At 46.5% G+C, this 21188-nt stretch overlaps 1 protein-coding gene across 1 annotated transcript; it reads right to left on the bottom strand.

Annotated features, from left to right (window-relative positions):
- Nucleotides 1-16290: 16290 nt before the first annotated feature.
- LOC125725015 (class A basic helix-loop-helix protein 9) lies at nucleotides 16291-17440 on the bottom strand. Its single transcript, XM_049001554.1, has one exon. It carries the CDS (start codon nucleotides 17116-17118, stop codon nucleotides 16291-16293), a length of 828 nt encoding a protein of 275 aa, XP_048857511.1. The 5' UTR covers nucleotides 17119-17440.
- Nucleotides 17441-21188: the final 3748 nt, after the last annotated feature.

Raw genomic sequence — 21188 nt, 5'->3', positions numbered from 1 at the left:
GTTTTACTTAGAGAAAAATGTTCTGATGGCAGAATGAAAAATGATTGGTTAAGAGAGATGACCAATCAGGAGGTAGGTCCAAGCAACTAGAGTAGGCAGGACCAACCAATCAGATTTACTGATCTTGCCTCCTCTACAAGCTGAAAAGGGCTATTGACATTTAGTTGCAAAAAACTCAATTCAATTTGGGATTGAATCACATGACGGTAAGACTGGATTCAATGGGAACAGGGTCACACTAACGAGACATTTCTGGGAAAATGTGAGGTGTGTGATGCTTGTAACTAATGCATCATTCAACTTCATATTTTGCTATGTCTGCAATATCTCCTTTATTTAACTCACAATTTAAAAAAGAAGGTTTAAAATGAGGCTAAGGGGCCTGGAATTTTGTTTTACAATGATACATTGAAGTCGACCGTCAATCACAGCATTTGGTTAATGAGGGATGAGATGGCCGTTTAACACCCCAGACAGTCACTCCCAAGTTTGCATTTAAATTGTGGTGTGAGACCAACCTTCTTCTTGGAAATTTAGCCTGTCGGCCATCTGTTCCTGCTGTTTGCAGGCAGTTCATCCAACTTCTTCAGGAGCTGCCACTTCTCATACCAAAGCACAAAGATCCTCCAAGTGTCAGTATCTGGATTCTGGCATCAAATGCCTTGTTTCTACCAACCCGGAGCCGGTGCTGAAGCTGGCGTTGGTGCTGAAGCTGGCGTTGGTGCTGAAGCTGGCGTTGGTGCTGAAGCTGGTGTTGGTGCTGAAGCTGGCGTTAGGCTGATTCTTGCTTCTTTTTGGATTTTAAACTTTTATAAGATGTAAACTGAAAAAAGAGCTGTGAGTATGACTCGTTGCTCTCTGTCCCTGTTGCCTGTATCCACTTTTGTCCCGCATGTGCGTCTATTAGTTTATTCTTGCTCGCTGTTTTATTGCTGTCGTTTTAAGGAGTCTGCTAATGACTGATCTTTCGTTTTTCACAGAATAAAAAAAGACGTAACGTAATTCCGCGAATAAGCTGCCTGGCTGTTTCACTGCCCGCACCAGTGATGTTAGCCTAAACTATATGGGTTATGGGTTGAATTTTCTGGGTATATGAAAGATTTGTACCTGATAGCCCATCCCGCTTCACACATTATGATTCGCAATTCTAAGGTGAGCTTTTCTGTGCCGCTGTACAGGAGCCCTTTTTTGCAGTGGAAATGTGCGGAACTAGTTCTGTATTAGGAAGAAGTTCAGCACCGCGTAGATGGAAACGAGGCAAAACCGAATCTATTTGGAGTCATTTATTCTTGGTCCTCCTTACCTGTAGGAGGCGACAAATTACACTTGGAGCTCATTTGTAAATGTATACATCCCCTATGTAATTCATTTTTAACAGCCTGATCAATCTCTCCGACTGTGATTCCAATTTCCCAAGCTCTGGGGGGTTTCAACCCATGATCAAAAACCCCTTTGCCCCGTGGTATTAATTCAGGTAAAGATTTGCTGTCTGGCCCCAGTGTCAGCCCTCACTGTGGCACAAAGGGACCCAATAGTGCTCTCCGTACAGTATTTCACTGCCACATCGATCCCTGTACTGGATCCCTCCTCCCTCGGGCTCTTTCAGTCGAACTGCAAACTTTAAGAAAACTTTAGCCAACACTGCTACCGTATGCTAATGGCTGCTGGCTATATGCTGCTTCTTGAAAAACAACATTTAAGCTCATATTCTAAGCTCTCTGCACGTGCGTGACTTACCACATTCGTGTGCTCGAGCATCCGTCTGCAGGTGAAACTGCTCACTTGTGCATCGTTGTGTGTTTAAATGCACATTTGCATGTACAGACATCATGCATATACATGCATGTCAGTCGTGGAAAAGAACAGAATGACATGATTCTCTGGCTTTCAGCTCCTTGCTATTTTGTGACATATGTCATCCCCAGCTGTAGACCTTTCCTAGAAAGATTGTTAACCAGCTTTGGGGTCCCCTGACGACGTCTGTATAGCTGTCCAAGCAGAGGTCAATGATGTCATTTGTCTCTATCTTTTCTCTACAGCTTCATGGGTCAACTGAGCCACTCAAAACAGACAAGGGACCTTGGTCAGCATGACGGTCACCAATGGTGTTACCAGGCTGCAGAGCCAAGAAAGACATTCAAGGGTAAAATATCTGCACTAAGTACCTGTAGAGCTCATGCAAAAGTTCACATTAACCCTTTGGGCAGATCTGTCATAAAAAAACATTTTAATGTCTAAAAATGCCATACTTCTTCTTACCGTAACCCTAACATCAGCTTGCTAACCCTAATTTTGGGCCTTAGTGTGTTACAAGAAGCTGTTGGAAAATAGGAAATATCCTACATAAGTATGCTAATCTGTGGTTACCTACCCTATAGGGGACAAGACCTGTCACAAAAACACATGTTGATGGTTTGGCCTTGCCGATGTTGGCTGTTTTTGATCAGCATCTCAGCCTGTCCATGTGCGCAGTCACCCAGGAGACGAGCAGCAGACCCCCCCCCAGCGGTTTACTGGTGGCACAGGAAACAAAACAATGCCTCTAAATACTGTCCCTATTTTAGGTATCCGCAAAAAACAAAATGCCGTAGTGGCTCTTTATAAATGCGTGCTTCAATGGTAATGGCCTCCTGAAACAGCAGCCTCTCGTGGAAGGGCACCGCTGTTCTGAGCCGGAGCATGAAGCGCTTTTCTGTGTGTGAGGTGAGCGAGGACCTCAAATTTACAGATATATCAAACTTGTTATACTTGAACGAAATTCTGGTTGAGGTTGTTTTGAGTTTTTTGACTTCCAACCAGAATAAACCATTCGGCTAAAACCTCTGGTCACGTTAATGTCAGCAGTAATGTACAGAAACTAGTTTAACCGTGCTTGTTTAGGATCCGCAATTAAATATTAACAGTAGTATATTCATTGCTGCATTCATTACTAGGTTGTTCATGCAGTTGATCATAAAATGCTCTTATGCTGTGTGGCACATTGGGTGGGTTGGCCTTGCTGTCGGGCTGCAGCATCAGGACCAGACAAATGATTTATAGATATAGAACATACATTTAATCATTAATATTTTATTAGTAACAGCATGGCTAAGGGGGGTGGGCAACAGAGTAGGTGGGAGCTTGATATTGGGGGAGGACACATCTTAATAATTTAGATACAAAGGTCGACTTATTGGGTGGGATTAATGACTCCAAATTAAATATTGGGGGGTACATGTCTCTCTGTCCTCCCAGTTTATATGCCCCTGGGGCCAGGAGACCCAGGATTGCTGTTCACTGTCATTTGTGGGCTTTTTTCCCCCACAGAAAAAAGAGGTCAGTGTAACCTGGCTCAATCGAAAGGTGGCCAGAGGTCACCCCCCACCCCCCTTCGTGGCTCCTGAGGCCGGGCTTACCTTGCTGCTAGACTCTCCGTCATTACAAAGTGTGGAGAAGCACCAGGTTCCCGAAGATCATTCCACCGTGCAACTGAGCTGAAATCCAAGTTCACACCCACAGCCACTGTGCCTGTCATGTCTCCTGTCTCGACCCAGTGGACTAAAGCCGTGGTCCAACCCCCATCGCTGATGAAACATTGTTTAATTCTCACTCTCTGCCTTGTCGTCTCAAGGCTGTCTTTTTCGAAGCCTTTTTTTTATTATTTTTAAATCACATGTGAGGTTCTTCACATTTACAGGTCAGGCTTTTTTTTTCCCGAAAATAGGAATGGCCAGCTGGCATGAATGAGCAGCCCCCATGAGGATGAGGATGAGGATGAGGATGGGGATGAGGATGAGGCGGTCTGACAGGCGAGATGGTCCATCGGTGCTGCTTAAACGTCCTCGTGAGGAAACTTACCACCCGCCGGAGCCAAAGGCATAGGACTGTGACGGACTTTTGACGGCCAGATTCCTCTCCACATTGGGGGCGTTGGAGATTTGGACATGATAGGCACAGTGCAGCCTATGAAAGCATACAAATCATAATCAGACATGTGGCTGGACAGCTGGCCGGGCTGCATAGAGCACGATGCGCCAGCAACATTCAGCAAACGTGTCTTCTTTGCTAATGTTGCAGCTGTGTCAATGCACACATGCCTCACAGTGTGTATACTCACCTGTGGGCTCAGTGCATTCGTGGTGTATAGTTTTTCTTCTTCTTGTCTACTACCTTTCGGCCCACTGATGAGTTTATAGCGCCTTTTCTGATTTCACATTTTAACTATATAGGAAAATGCATCCATTTACAGATGAGCTCCAAGTGTAATTCGTCGCCCCCTATGGGGATGGAGGACCAAGAAAAACATCTCATATCAGATGCATTCGTTTCATTATTACTCCTCCCCGATTGGTCCATTTACAAGTCAGCACATGCTGCAAATTGGCTCATTCCCGGGGGGGTCCGTCGTATGCATCTCCCTTCAGTCTCTCAGTTCCTTTCATGAATTATATGCGATTGCCTTGGTGTCCTGGGTTCTCTGCGTAAGGCTGTATGGGGAAAATGCACAATTTATACCCCTCGTTGCTTGGGTTTTGTGTGGACAGGTGGCCACCAGAGTGTAATCGCCTTGACTAACAGGCTTATTAACCCATACCTAGATGTATTGGTATACAAATCATCAATTTGTTCCTAGACCACAAGTTTAAATCTCCCATCCGTCTTCGTCAGGCACAATAAACCACTTCATCACTCAAGCAAACAGGAAGTGCCCATCGGACAGTGCTTTCTCCACCCTTTTACATCCTAGCCTGTCTGTCATCATCACACATAGCATTCTGAGAGGCACCTGGTTCCGGACCTGCTTGGATTGCTCAAGTTATGGACTTCTTTACCTTGATTGGCTTCTTGCTGCAGGTACTTGACAGTAGCCAATAAGAGGCCGGGGGCGGGGCCTCCCACTGAGAGGCACATGGAGGAGGAGAGGGGAATCATTGTGGTGGCAAGGTGTTCTGGTGGCCAGAAATACTTAAGGCTCGGTGAAGTCCATGAAGTTATGTATGCATCAGCTCTGCTGTTACTGGAGGGGTTGGGTGTGAATTAACACTAACATCTACACTACTCCCCCAGTGTCCTGTGGACACTCAGGGTGACAAATTTATTCCGTAGATTAAAGAGGAAATGGCTAGCATTCCTCCCTAACATTTTGTTTTCTCTGTATAAATTCCCTTCTTTTTGAAAAAAGATGACTAGTCTAAATGTATTAACAGTAAGGAGTCTGATTTCCATAATGGATATTTTGAATGAAGAGATTGTAACAACAAATAGTATATTATGCTGCTAATAATAAACTAACTGGGGGCGGCATGGTGGTGTAGTGGTTAGCACTGTTGCCTCACACCTCTGGGACTCGGGTTCGAGTCTCCGCCTGGGTCACATGTGTGCGGTGTTTTGCATGTTCTCCCCATGTCGTCGTGGGGTTTCCTCCAGGTACTCCAGTTTCCCCCCACAGTCCAAAAACATGCTGAGGCTAATTGGAGTTGCTAAATTGCCCGTAGGTGTGCATGTGTGAGTGAACGGTGTGTGAGTGTGCCCTGCGATGGGCTGGCCCCCCATCCTGGGTTGTTCCCTGCCTCGTGCCCATTTCCAAACCCCAGTAGGTTTGGAAAATGGATGGATAATGAACTAACTCTCACTTAATGTATTAATTAACCACAATCTGAATTTGTTCATGGTTTATACATGAGTAGTAACTGAGTTAGTACCACGTTAACTGTGGATCCACACTGTAAAGCGTCGTGTTGCCGGATACCAGCTGCCATTTTTGCCACCTGGCATGCAGCGCTGGGCTCCCTAATGATCTCCAGGATGTAGAATGTCAGAAGCTGAACTTTTTGACACCGTTATTCTTGAGAGAAACATGGGCTGCGTGACACTTTACAATAGGGCTCCTTAATACGTTAGTAATCACTCAGTTACTGCCAAATCAGGAACAAGCATGGTTTACGGTTAATTTATACATTAAGTAAGAATTGTATCGATACAGAGGACCTTGAAAATAGACAATGTATCTTTCTGGGAAATGGAGACATGGAGAACGGAGGGGGAGCCCTTGACCAGGATTGGTGTTTCCTTTGAAACTGATCTCCCCGCACACACACAGCTCCTTAAGCACCCAGATGCTGCATCCTTGAAAAGTGCATGGTGAGGTCTACTGGGGGAGGGCGGAGTCTCCTTTGGGAGGGTCAATGGGAAAAAGGCCTCCCCTCCGACGATACTGTCCCATCACATCTGCGCTGGGGTGACAGCGGGTTGCCTGCCTTGCATTTCCATGACAACATGTACGCTGGTGCAGTATGACATGACGTTATGATGTCATTGTGAAGAAAGCCACACGCTAAAGTGCTAATACTGTAAAAATGCATTCAGATTCATAGCAATTCATATTTCTATCCATTATAAGGAAGAGTATCCACATATACACTTATGTTCACGTTTTTTCCAGGCTGTATGTATTGTGTATTAAACATCTGACAGTAATTGCTTTTCATCTCCAGAAAGAAGAGGCGGCTTTGGTTTCTTTTCAACACTGAAGATTTATAATTCTAAAGATTCAATGTGAACTACAATCCTGACCATCTCCATGCTGCCCCCCCCCCAAAAAAAAATCTCCTATACATGGAAATAAATTGCCCAGCAAGAAGAATGGTCTTATCTCTTCAACACCAAACTTTCGCATGCTGCTGTTCTGTGACAGACCGAAATAAGTCCGGAACAAAATGGGGCGACTAGATTCATGTCGCTGTGCCAGTCTGGGCCCTTAGGAGCCTTAGCCTGGTCTCTCCCAAGCACAAAAGAGGGGGGGGGTCGCTGGGGATCACTGGGAATCGCGAGTCTGATGAATGCTGATAGACGCCGTAAGGGGAACTTTACTGGATCAGTAGCTCAGTAGCTACTTGTCACGCAAATGTGAGATGCGTTTTTAATTGGATCGGGCACCCTGCCCCCCCCAAGTCTTTGTGTCAATCGATACCGAAGCTTAAGACTCTGTTTTTACAGCAAGAGGACGAGGTGCATGAGGAGCAGGAGGAGAGCCGGGTAGCATGCGGCTAGAAATTAAATCGGTTCTGCAAATGAAATTCCCTGCATGGGTCACAAACTTAGTGGAGATGGCGGACGGGTTTGCCTCCTCCACTCGATCGGCGCGGCTCTTCTCTGGCGGGGGGTGGTAATGAACACTGTGATTGCTTTTCCTAATGAGAAACAGACACGGGAAAATGGATTCTGCCTGAGCGCAAAACACCGGGTCGAGTATTAAAAACATCTAATCCGTCACGGGCACGACAGACCAGAACCAGCACCGCTGAAGGACGGGAGGCGTCGTCACGCACACCCTGTAACATCTCACCGAATTTACTGCACACACTGACACAGAGGTGGGGGGGCAGGTGGTAACCTAGCTGTCTACATGTCATAGCAGTAACTGCAGTCTACTGATAACCACCGATGGTTAGCGGCCATTTCTGTTTCTTACTTTTAGATGTGTGCAGCCAGCATGTTCTGTCCAACCTGCGTTAAGCGGAGACTGATGTCACGGGCTGGAATTTGCAAACGGTGCCACCACTCAGAAGCCGGCTAATAAATGTCGTAAATGACATAACCAATTACGCTTCCTTTCATGGCATGCTCAGTCTGTGCTGTCAGCGTCAACGCATGCCAAACCGGGCTAACTGTAACTAACTGCACAGGCAGTGAGCCCCGGGGCCATGGGGTAGACAGGCGCCTAATTAACAGCAATTAAACAGTGCTGTAATGAATCTAATAAGCCAGTCTGATATAGTCATAGGTGAGCGACGTTATGCTAAAGGACCAAAAGGTCTTCACATCCTGCCACCCCAATCTTGCTGGAACAAAACACATATTGCCATGTTCTAATTTAAGCATGGTAGAGACAACCCCTGTCCACTAGGGGTGCTGTTATCCATGGTAGGTGTTCCGTATTCAGTACTTCCTCAGTGGCAGTGTTCTGTCTCAAAACAAGCATAGGCGATGTATGAGGCAGCAAGTATGCTGCATGTAAGGCGTGGGGGCTGGGGGGGGCATTCCCAGCATGCTCAGCTAAGGACGTTGGGGTCATTGTCTGTGGTGATCGTTGACTGGCAGGGCATCTACTTTGGATGCTTGGGGTTTATGAATGCGTCACCCCCCCCCCCATCCTCCCCCACATACCCTTTCATACATTTCCACACTACTGACTAATTAATTCAGGGTACCCCCCCCCCCAACCAAAGAAACAACCACAGCAAGTTCTCTAATTCAGTTCAGATGATTTATATGATTTTTATATATAGCGTCTTTCACATCTGAGTCTCCCCAAGCTAACATGCTCACCACTGGTTGACATCAGCAACTCACAAACCAAACTCCATCAGCAGTTTTTTCTTTATATCTATTTTTATTCCTTTTTTTTGTTCACTCTGCTCTTCTCTAGAAAAACACATTCATCCATCAGCATGGGGGGGAAATATATATATATATCATGCTAAATTTACCGTAGGGGGTGGTGTCCCTGGTCGAGTAGATGTCCCTGCAAAAGTAGCAGTACGGCTCGTCTCAGTTGACATGTCATAGCGGCAACAGAGGTGGTCATGCCCATTGTTCAAAGCCCACAAAACGTATAATTCAACCTCAACGTATTTTTTTTTTTCCGTTATAGATGATTTCAAACCAGCTAAACCTGCAGGTGAGTAGTCGAGCCTCATGGGCTGAAAAATGGGCCCCTTCTGCTTTCGCAAATTATTTATATAAGCCTGCCTTCATGACCCCGGGTTACTTATATGTTTGCCTGTTCACCATTTCACCCATTAATATCTGTTTGGGTCAACTTTTTGACTTGACTAGCGAGACAGAATGATACAATGAATCACTTCCTGTCAACTTCTGCCTTTATATATGACCTCGGGTGACAGAGTTACTGCTCAGTCCTCAGGCAATTTTGTAAACAGCCCTCTCCCCCCACCTCAACACTTATCAATTGTGAATGACATGGTGGCATGACTGACGTCCATGTTTACTTTTTATTAGAAATGCTCATATTGTCTCTTTTTGACAATTGTGACTTTTTGGTATTACATTCTCCTGTCTACTGAGAGTGTTTGACACCTAATTGACCCATGAAGTCGTCCATTTAGCTAGTATTTATGTTCATACTAGTTAACATAATAGCTGGATAACTATCGAACTAACCCCATGTTAAGTGTGAATATAACGCCAACAAGGACATAGGTTTGATTTCTGCACTGGTAGGGATAAAATCAGCCCCAAAGAACCTCCCACCCCCACCACCCCCAAACACAAAATGGTACCACCAACAATATCGGTAGGGACACGTTCCTACTTTCCATGCCTGAATCTACACCCCTGCACATGAGATTCGTTCAAGCATTCTGACACTGACATATTTACCCTCAATGAGAAACAATCCACATAAGTCCATTTTAAACATTAATCATTCACTGACGGCAATGCAAAGGTTTCTACTCGTGCTACTAAGGGGACTCATCATGTTGTGTTAGGTTTATTTTATAAAGTAATTTCTGAGAAAATGCATTTTTTGTTCACGTTCCTGAAATAATGGATTTTTGGGGGTATTTGTTTTTATTGGATGGTGACGATATGGTAAAGTTATTTATACAATTTAGATTTATAAATAAATGCTTTAGTATTTGCCATTTGCGCAAGTACATGCACAGCTATACTGGATGCTTCTTCTTGCCGACCTGATCTTGCTCTCCATAGCTTGGGGTCACAGCGATTTGGAGATGCTGAAGGCCAAGCCGGGGGTGGGGCTGTTAGACCCAGGCGAGAGTGACCGCACGCACCCCCACGGCGCGGACAAACGAAGCGCAGGCATGAGAGATTGAGTGCCTCCGAGATGATTGGTGGATTTCTTTCTTCCTCTTTATGTCCTCCTTACTTCAAAGCCGCGCCTCCTTCAATAGAGTCCAGCCGTGTGCGCTCTTAAGTCGAATCCTCATTACCACTTCAGGCTTGAAAGACCACATTTACTCTGTGCTGTAATGTAAGATACCCCAAAGGTCTGGATTCAGTCTGGCTTCAGGGAGAAAAGGGGTGGGGGGGGGGGGGGTTCTGTGACAGTCAGCGGATAGAGTCTGTCCTAATCTGCCCCCCATCAGTCTCACTGGATCTCTCGTAGTCTGGCACTGCAGGGCTGGTGTTTAAGAGAGTGGGGTTAGGCAGGGCAGTGCATTAAGGTTGAAAGCCAGACCTCTGAAGAAGGGGGCATGAAGGAAAGCCCCCCCCCCCCCCCCCCCCCCAGAAGCCTAATGATGCTGAGATGGACATCAGCATTTTGAGAGATCACTGGAGAGGGAGGAAGCGATTTTATGTGACCGTAGCAGCAGACTTGGTATCCTTGGGGCGGGGGGTGTGTCACCTTCAGGGCAGCCCGTCTCTCAGCGTTGTTTAGAACCACCCAGAAAACGTGCTGTTATTTCTGCCACCGAAACCAGAGCCATTGATCAAAGATGAAGAGAACGTGCCGCAGTGGCGGTGGTGAGAATGTACCCCTTCCATGATGCAACACCCCCCCCCTCCCCCCCGGGTTCTCAGGATCTGTGAAGGTTCTGTTCCAGCCCGATCCGAAGATGCTGCTGAGAAAATTCTGATTCCTGAAGCTGGACTGCCCTCTCCAGTTGACCCCATATACTGGCAATCCAGGGTCCCCCCCCACGGTGATAAGTTCGGTGGTTCATCATCCTCGCGTGGTCGGCCGTGGGGGGGGGGGGGGGGGTAGCAGACAGTCGGCAGAAAGCTGGAGGGGGGAGGGCGCCATGAAAAATAATCGTGTGTCTCCAGCTGTCAGGTCCCGGCTGCTGAGAGGTGAAAATCCACATTTTTTTTGCCCCCCCAGCACTGCCTCTACGTGCCACATAAATCAGGAATGAAACTGTGACTCGGGGCCGGAATAACTGCTGATCTGTCACGGGGGGTAAATGGCAGCAGTGACTTTGTGTGACGTAAGGAAGGGTACACAGAGGGAATGTGAGTCCTGCTCGATCGCTACCGCTCCAGCCATGCTGAGCCTGCTGTAGAAATGGAGGAAAGAAACCAAAATGCAATTCAGAATTTAAAATGTCTGAGATCTGTCTGTGTTGACGTCTGTCCCACCCGTTCTGATGTCCTCGTCCTCGTTGGCAGCAAAGATTTGTATTTGATGGGGCCTCTGGTCTGTCCAACAGAGTAATGGCGACCCTGAGATTTTACCTGCTGTGTGGTGTTTAGTTGGTTTTCTCCCTGTTAGCTGGTGTAAATATCATGTAGATGCTTCTTCCGGTGCTTGGAAACGGTTGTCTTGATAGCTGGGGGCTGCAAGCCTGAATCTACCTTTGCCTATACTGCCCCCTAGTGCTCCAAAAGTGATACTTGAAAATATTCCCGGTGCCATTTTGTTGTTTACTGTTGTATAAGTCTTCAGAACAAAAACCGAATCAATTTCTAACTTGCGCGGTTAACATGCAACCCCTGTTTCTAAGGGCAATGTAACTACTTGGTTTTCATGGTTTTTCTGCCATTTCACCCAGTGGTTTCCACTCCACAGCTTTGCTCTCAATGTGAAGCTGATGTGCGTCGGCCGCTGAGGATACTGGATGGATTGAACCCTCCTTCCCACACGGGGTTACTGACGCCATAGATGGACCCTCATCTCCAGCCATTTTTACGAGACACCAGGTAACGTGCAGGTTTAACAGCTAAAAAGACTGTGTTATATAAAATATAAATATAAATTCCCCTTATCCACGCTCTCCTTCCTTTTTTCATTACCTTTCCAGCAGTAAAAACACTTATCATACCCCATAGAGTAAAAAAAAAAGCAACTTTTTACCAGGAATGAGGGCACACTCATACACTTCTCTGTTTATTGGGTGAGATATCCGCTTTCTTGCAGTAGCTTTTGAACATTCATGAGTATCACAGAATGATGAATAAACAAAAATTTTGTTTAGTAGATCACATATTAAAATGTCCATCTGTTTATATGGGTAAAAATAAGTGGATTTGGAATAAATTCGAGGCAACACATAAAATTGTCAAAGTACTGCATCCCTTACAGGTCAGTTCTCACGTAATGTGTTAATCAGGGTCAAAGGTCAATTTGGTCACGTCTAATGATGACATCATGTCTCGTGAAACGTCTGTCTGGTATTTATTCGTTTGTTTATTCAACACTACAAAGCAAAGAAATTTACATTTCCGTGCCCCAGGTTATTCTGGGTTCAACACACACACAATACAGGAGTTTGTTTTGACCTCAGATTTGTCATCATGTTATAGCATTTTGCTCGTGCATCACTCCTTTTAACTGCTGCGAGCTTCCAAATGAGCCCATCACAGTGGCACTCGGGGGCTGTAGGACGTGTCAGGTGACTCACCTGTGGCTCCGCCTTTGTCTTTGACGGGTTACTTGGCACCAGTGTTCCCTTCAATCAAGATGTCATGTTTTTTCTTCTATTGACTTGCAGTGTACAGTTTGACCTAGAGAAACCACACTGTCACTCGACAGGTGTGCTGTATTCTGAATAAAAAAAAAAGAAAAAAGCAAATTCCAACTGCACGATGCAATGTAGCCTATGGGGAGGTCAATCAGTGATGTGAAAGTTCTGGTAAGAGCACGGCTGATGGGTTGTCAGTTAAAGTCCAGCCATTCTGTACCAACTACCAACTGTTCCCCACTTTAGGTGTAAAGTATAGATCTGCCACCCCCCCCCCCAACAGGATGGTAAAACGTCCTGCAGGAAGTGTGGCAAACAGTTTTAATATAATATAACATATTCGTAGATTCTATGTTCTAATACGTTGTGAAAACACCCTGGCCAAACATACTATACTATACCACAGCATACCATACTATTCTATACTATACTATACTATAGCTATACTATACTATACTGTGCTGTACTATGCTATGCTGTACTTTATTGTACTGCACTACACTGTACTGTACTGTCCTATATAATAAGATGAAAAGGCCTGAGTTGTTATCTGATATGCTTTTGGTAGGCCTATTTTTGTAGTGCATATAATTTGTCTGCTGTTCTGTTTCATAATGTGGAGCTCATCAAAATGAAAAATAGATCGTTCTGATTTAACAAAGTTATCGTAATATTACTACATTAACGACAATATTGTCATTCTCAATTGAAAGTGCTTCCCTGTATTAGCATATCAATGCACGTCTTGCACAATGCAGTTGCTCACTGAATTTAGCACTGTCCAGACACCCTATTCCTCAACTGACAGTTACAGATGCGAAATGTTCCCACTGAGGGTCAAATCGGGAGTGTTTTCCCCGCGGGCAGACAGACATGCGTCATGCATGTTAAAGTTTTTATTGTATGGTAAAAGACTCAGACTGGCAAGACTCCACGTCCGTCAGTCATTCCTGGGGCAGGGCGACTCTGGTGAGTCAAGAGAGTTAGGTGAGTCACGGCCCTGGGAGACGGAAGCGAAGACGACGAGAGCAACAACCACTCCTCCTCCTCCTCCCCATTTTCCACTCTGTTATTGGCAGCTGACAGCCCTACTGCTTTACCTGGCAACCCCCCCCCCCGACACTACCTCACGCCAGTGCCTTTCAACAGCGGACGCGTTCGGGGCCCCCCAGGGAGACCTCCGTGTGATCAAACGAGGTACCGGGGATTTCTGGGGCTCCTGCTGGATCCGGTCCCGCTCTGCCTGCATCGGAAAAGCCAAAAGTTCCCCAAAGCCTCATCCCAGGACCCAGCTGTCTAAGAGAATCCCAGGTGAATCCTTCCTTAGCGTGTCAGACAGTGTGCAGTGCGCTGCTGTTTATCGCTCGAGGAAGCAGTCCGGTCCTGTTGTGAAACAGCGGGCTCCGCAAGTCACTGTAAAGCTAGTCTGACAGTCGTGGTCCTGAAAAGTGCTTATGAGCAGGGACGAGATAGTCAGGCCTCCCTATTCCCCCCCCCCCCCCCCCCCCCCCCCCCCCCGCCCCCCCCCCCCCCCGAATGGCTTGATGATACCTTTGAGAGTTTTCGCGTCATTTTAACTTGCGGAAGACTCTTGTCTTCTACTCTGGTCATTCCGAGAATTCTGCCGGCACTGTGACCACATGATCCAGGTTGGAAGCTGGCAGTAAATGGAGTGAAATGGGGGCGAGCATGGTGGTTCGCTGGGGGGGGGGCTATTGTAATTGTGATCCAAGCACATTTTATTTCATTTTGTAATAATGTAATAACTGCATCCATCCATTTCCAATAACAAATTATCCAAAACAATGTTCTTGTCTTAACAAATGGCTTCACTTTAATTGCTGAGATTGATTTTTATACCAACAATACAAATGAAACAATTACTGTATATTTGATTTATGTTTTTTAATTGAGCTTATTGCAAGAATCAAAGAAATTGTTATTTGTGTCTCATTTAGGCCAATAAGAGGGCGCGGCGGCTCATTGGGTATCATTGTGGCTTCAGACTTGCAGGCTTGGAGGTATGAATGATGCCGCTGCTATGTGCTTGCATGGAGTTCACATGTGCTGCATGTTCCGTGTTGAGTGGGATCCTTATAGGTGAATTGGGTGCCCCATCCAGAACAAAGATGGTGTGTGTGGGCTGGTATCCCACATGGGGGGGGCACCAGCCTGCTGCTTGGGATATGCTCCAGCCTGATAGATGGGTAGGTAAATGGATGGATGGATGGATGGATGGATGATTATGATGATTATTATTACCTCACACCTCTGGGAGCAGGGTTCAAGTCTCCGCCATGCCCCATGCATGTGGAGTTTGCATGTTCTCCCCATGTAGTAGTGGGGTTTCCTCCAGGTACCCCGGTTTCCCCCCATAGTCCAAAAAACATGCTGAGGTTAATTGGAGTTACCAAATTGACAGTAGGTATGTATGTGTGTACTACCACTGAAAAGTAACGCCATAATATCCATCTTATTCCACTGTACTTGTGTTTGGTAGCTACACAGACCATGCAGGAGGAAAACATCCCATAAAGCCAAATATTCTGTCAAACAAAGAAGCAACCATTTCACTTCGTTCTGACTGTCACTCTTCGAAGCGTTAAATGTCACACAGTGCCACATGCTACTCACAGTCACTTCCTCACAGCACATTCTATTCCACACTGACTGGCGCTCCTTTACTGTGATGAATGTCACTGTCCGTGGTAAGTGCAGCACGGGGGGGGGGGGGGCTGTGACATTGTGACTGTTTATTGAGAGGAGACCAGTGCAGAAAAACCAGTCTTTCTGCAGGTTTATGGTCCAGCGTTAATTGGGACTAGGCATGTAGACACAGGGACTAGGCGTGGAGACACACTGCATTTCCAACGAAGTAGCAAGAAGTAGCTGAACATGCAGAGAGTGAATCTGCATCCCAAACGTCATGAAACAGAGAACGTCAGGACTCATCTACCCGACGGCTGAGGCAGCATCTCCCATCATTTCTGCTGAAACTGAGTCGACCCTCAGTGAAGCTCTTGAAGTGAGCAAATTAACATTTATATAACATTTCTGAACAGTGACACAGCTATAAGTTTGTCTTTTGCAATGTTTGTGCATGAAAAATGTAGCGAATACAGACATAAAAGCAGCACTTGAAATGTCATCTATATTTTTTAACTGTTAACAGCTTAAATTTGTGTGAGCTTTTTGGAAAAACAGAAAATAGACATTGCTTTTTTTTGGCACATTTTTATTAAAATTAAAATCAAAGTTAAAATCAAGTCATATAAAATCAGTCATATAAAAATAGAAATCACATGAAAATATTCTGTTACGCTGGTGTGACTTTGCTGGGGTTTTGTGGGAGCTGCAGAGTTGGTGTGGCTCTCTGTAAATAGGAGACTGACCCTCCAGGCAATACTCCAGGGCCCACAGACACCGTCCTCCTGACTCTCAGCATCTGGGCCCCCTGCTCCATCGTCTGAGTGCGACGGTAAACACTAAACACAAACTTTATCTCATGGGGACCATTCCCGAAATCATCATCACAGACCATGCAAAACGACTGAATGTTACCTGAATCAATTTTTAGCATTTATTTTTAACTCTTGTCCCTGCTCATTTTCGTTCCACTAAAATTGTTACCCATATCAGCGCGTTTGTAACAGAGCAAAAGTTTTCAAGTGGGCGTTTTGAAATTGCGGCAAGTCCCGAACATGTCTGGCACTTTCTTAGCGACATTCTTTTTATTATTTTTATTTTTTTGACGACGTATAGTTCGCGTTTGAAACAGATGGAGACTGTGTGTTTGCTGGTGATATTTTAGGACCCCAGGGCGGGGGAGGGGGGTCCCTCCTCTGGAGCCCGTCTCTGGCTGTCAGTGCATGGACAGGGACTGCTGGTAGCCCGCCCCCTGCAGGTAGCCCAGCTGCCAGTGAAAGGGCAACGAGGTCGCAGAGTCGGAGAAGTTGTCCATGTGGTTCTGGTGGCAGGTGGCCCTGCTCCCGAACTGGTAGCCTGGGCTGGCGTTGCAGGTGTTGCCGTAATAGGGCAGACCGCGGAGCTCATCCCGGGGGCTGGCATAGTGTCCATGGGGCGCACAGAACTGGCCGTCAGGGAAGTGGGGGGACAACGGCCCCAGGAAAGCCGAGGTATCCATATAAAGCGGGTCCTCTGGGGACGGGATGTGGCCGTGGACCTGTTGTTGGTGCTGGGACTGGTGTTGCCGAGCTGGGTAAATGTCCACCGTTGCTGGGAAGCTCCTCTCTCCGGCCGGCTTGGGCATGGGCACCTCTGGCTGGCTGCGGCACTCGGTATGGGCACACGGGCCGCACACTCCGGCGGCAGGGTGGGCACGCAGGAAGACAGAGAGCGAAGAGATGCGGTTGATGGCGCGCCGCAGCGTGGCGATCTTTGAGAGCCGCTTGCCGCCGAGGTCGTGCTTGAGCGCCACGCGTAGAGCGTTGAAAGCCTGGTTGTAGTCCAGGATGCGCTTGCGCTCGCGCACGTTGGCGGCCACGCGGCGTGCCTTGGAGCGGGCCGGTCGCGTCCTCTTCTTGCTTGTCTTGGCCTCATCCGGCTCGCTGGGGCTCTCCTCGCTCTCTGCGTGGGACTTCTTAGGGCTGCCATCGTCCATGCCTACAAGGCTCCCATCAGCCTCTTCTTCGGAGAGCTCAGACTCGGTGAAGCTGGCCCTGCTGGCCATGATGTCCTGCTAGCTGCACGTGCGTGACTAAGCCTTTCCTTGCTGCGCCCGCTAACTACCTGCGTTAGCTCACACTTCCTGTATGCAACTCTGCAATAGTGCTCTGTTAACTAATTGCGCTAATTGTTCTGTGTCAGCACTCTGCTAACTGCCTATGTTAGTGCTGCTTTAACTCCCTGCGTTAGCGCTTTGCACTGCACTGTTTACCCTCGCGCTTGTTGCAGGGGCTCTCGCTCCTCTACGTGTCAGCAGAGGCATCCCTTCCAGCCAGGCAGGCATGAGGCTTTTTAAAGCCATGTGGCGTGGCTACCTGCGATGGGGGGAGGAGGAGGGAGAAGGGGGCGTGTCCGGTGTTTACGAGCTCCCTGCGGGCAAACGTGGGCGACTCCCACCTCCACTCCTCCAGCTCCTCTCGCCGGATCCTTGCGGCTCCTTGGCTGCGGGCTTCAGTCAGGCTGCAGACTTTGCAACAAAAACAAAACAAGGCGCGGTGTGAAAAATGCAACGTGCCTAGCAAACGGTGTGGCGTTTTTGCAGGGAGGCGCTCGGGTGCGGGTCCTGGTTCAGTCTGAAAATATAAACGTTCGCAACTTCAGTGGGTGTTATTTGTGATGCGTTTTCTTACCTGTTTATGACATTTACACCGGCTCTCCTACAAAGAGCAGGACGTCAGCTCGGTCTTCTCTGCAGCATGTACACAGGAAGCAGCTTCATTTTACACCAAAAAACATTTCACAAGAAACATTTTCTGTATTTCACTCATTTAAGCGGGGGGGGGGGGGGCTGTTAATCCTGGTTTATGCCATACGGTGTCATCGCATTCAAAATTTTCCGGGGCTAACACAGCGAGTCACCAAAGTCTGTCAAAACTAATCTGTGGCTATAAATATAAATATATATATAAATATAAAATATAATATTCCCAGCTTCCCAAACCACTTTTGTTCATTTCCAGCTATCTTCCTCTTTTTTTTCCCCCCAGATGCTGTCGTTTGTCTTGGGGCGTTCCGTGAAGAATTGGCCCAGCACCTTCATGACAAATTGTGGCTCTATCAGATAACCAGCCATTTCTACATTTCGCCTTACACCTTCGCCATAGAGAGAAAACACTTATCACACCTGACCTGAGCCACGGATATCTCCGTAGCTACAATTAGCCGTATTCCGTGAAATGATGGCCGCCTCTACTGTGGCGGCAGCGAGGTGAGGGATGGTGTAATTTTGGTGTCTGCATAGGGACCGGCTCCGTAAATCAGGGATGAACATCCCTCAGGACAAGAACAGACAACGGCCAGGACTTCAAAGCTGGGGGGGACACAAATATTTTACAATTATCACCTGTAATCGCTGTTGGCTGAAGCACTTGGCCTCAGCGCTCAAGCCCCCCCCCCCCCCCATTGCGCTGCAAGTCAGTCTCGAAGGCAGCGGAACTGCTCGCCCAAATTAATGGATTATGTTATAGGCCAAATAGTAGGGCACTTTCTAGCTGTGATTTACTATAGCCAAGCCTCCCTCCTTAAGTGCCCCTTAGCTCCTACATATCTGTCATTCCCTGAAATTCCTCCATTAACATTTTTTTCCAGTGCGTTTTTCTTTATTTTTCTGCCACTGTTTTTACCTTTCTCACATCCACCAGATTACATCCCTAGGCCTTATTGATATTCCGATCAGGCGATAATTTACCAATTAAGCTTGCTCTGCTTTTCAATTGTCCAACAAGCTACTTTAACTAGCAATCACAATCAAATACAAATTCAATTAACTTTGAAGCATGATTTAGTCTCTTTTTGTAGCACCTAAACAGGAGGCTGGAGTAATGTCCTCAGAACAGCTGAATGATGGATTATTTTGGTGTATTATGTTCCAAAAAGTGATTTCTTTTATATCACTGTTGATTCAAACTGCACATCTTCCCAGATCCTTCTGGAATAAAACATTAGCCTGCACAGTAGCTCAACTGAAGGCAACCAGCGAACTGCCCAACATGAAACATAAGCAGAACAATCCGCGACTTGAGTTATTGAACTGAATAAATCAAATAAGTCAAATCAAACACTTTATAGTCGTTTCAAAACATGCAGACATACTGTGAGACAAAACTGCATTATACTGTGAAAACATTGAGAGGCTTCAGCATTTTGTCAGTACAGAACCACGTGTAGATTCTTTTATTATTACTCTTATTATCATTGTTACTATCAATTTCTAGTATGTATTGTATTATTTCTTTGTCAGACTTACCAATAAATTCATCTTAAAGACAGACGTAGGGAAGGTATCTCATTCATAACCTGGGTTCTGCCTGCATGCCGTACATAGTGCACTGGATGAGCGACAAAACAGTCAGAGGAACCCTTGTCACTGAATTAGGGCTGTGCAGTGGATGTGACACGCTGTATATACACAGTTCTGAACAGATATAAACGGCTCACACTGAAAGAATATAATAAAAATAAGACGCAAGTTTTAAAGGATTCAAAAGCTCTATTGTCATTTGTACAAGGGCAGTGAAATGCTTGCTTGCGTATTTCCCCACCTGTTTGCATTCCCCCGAAAAACAACAAATATCAATGGCAGAATAATGAACAATAACACGCATACAATGGATATGCAGTGTATACAATATACAACCAATATGCAATGACACACGTTACAGACGTTTTTTACCGACGTTATGCAGATATAGAAAGACCGACCATTATTTTAAATGAGTTCAACTCTTACATCCCTTCCATTTGTGTGAAACATTGATTTTGTTTTTTTTCCCCGTGCGTGTAAAATGGCTGAATGGTTGCTGCTGTCAGCTTGGAGGCTCACATGGGCGAGGTGACAACAGGTCCGACAGGAAGGGGAATGACTGTAACCCCCTGCTTGCTTATCAGTGATGACAGCGGTAAACAAGCATAAACAAGCAGAATCTGTCACATAAACACTTTGGCTGTAAAGCTCCACAAAGGAAAGTTGGTGACTTTTTTCTTTTCCTTTTTTTTTTCTCTTTTACTTCTGGGACACTGTCATTAAATCTGGGATTGCTGCTTTCAGGAACTTTTAAAGGAAAATTTACAGCCAGACACCAAAGGCACGGCTTCCAGGTATTTCTGAATTACCCACAATCCGAGGGGCCGGTGCTGGACCGCCGCGGGCCGCGCGTCGCTCTGCTTGGCCCCATGGCCCTGCACCGGGGGCCAAAGCAAACGAGGCCGGGGGAGGGGGCTTGCATTTCAGCGGACCCCATAGCCGAACCGGCGAGACGGGACAGTGCGCCTTCTCTTGCCCCAATCATGCCCCAAGGGGGTGACAGTGACTTGAACCTTATGCAGACCATTGATAGACCATTGAAATCATTGCTTCCTTCCTGCCCTGCATTTATTGCAAGCGGCTAAGGGAGGTCGAGTGTGGGGTGGAGTAGGGGTACAATTATTAGGTGTTTCTTTCATATAATGAAGTTAGGAAGCTTTAAAAAGAATAGGGAGAAGTTTAACTGATAGATGATTGTAATCTGATGGCTTGTTTTGCTGCTGTCATATAAGTTCCGGATGTTTCCGGAGGGCAGGAGGACTGTGGCCTATCCAGTGTGAATCTTGGGACACTTCAGATGCATCCCCCTTCCTTCTGATTTGTTACGTACAGAGGATCTAGTGTTTTCTGCCCCTCTCCGGCGATCAGTCCTGGCCAGCGTGATGACAGCCATCGTCCTGGGATTCCCAGCCCCGGGTCGCATCGAGTCATGCATATGCACCCATACGTGCTGCCGCTCCCCCTCCGGCAGCGAAACTGTTAACGTGCAGCTAAGCAGAGGTGTTGTGTTTCTGCGAGCCGGGTTGTCATGAATTGCGGGCACGGTGTTTTCTGCATTCTGGCACGGCAGTGAAAGACAAATTCCTTCATGCGTATGGAAAAAAGGTCAAGTGAGCATTACGACATCACATTATTATTATTTTTGCCGTCGTTCTGCCTTTAGAATGTAATTTGTAGGTTGCTGGTACACGGATACACGCGTCTCTCTGTAATTTGAAATTAGCTGTAAAAATGTAAACCTTTGCATGCTAATCACAGGTTGGAGTCCGGGA

Source organism: Brienomyrus brachyistius, unplaced genomic scaffold (genome assembly GCF_023856365.1).
Source record: "Brienomyrus brachyistius isolate T26 unplaced genomic scaffold, BBRACH_0.4 scaffold59, whole genome shotgun sequence".
Taxonomy (NCBI): Eukaryota; Metazoa; Chordata; class Actinopteri; order Osteoglossiformes; family Mormyridae; genus Brienomyrus; species Brienomyrus brachyistius.
Note: the sequence above shows the minus strand (reverse complement) of the source record. Positions and strands in the feature narration are given on the sequence as shown.

What these genes read in the sequence shown, in the direction of transcription:
- LOC125725015 (XM_049001554.1), bottom strand. Translation starts at nt 17,118, where the DNA reads ATGGCCAGCAGGGCCAGCTTCACCGAGTCTGAGCTCTCCGAAGAAGAG.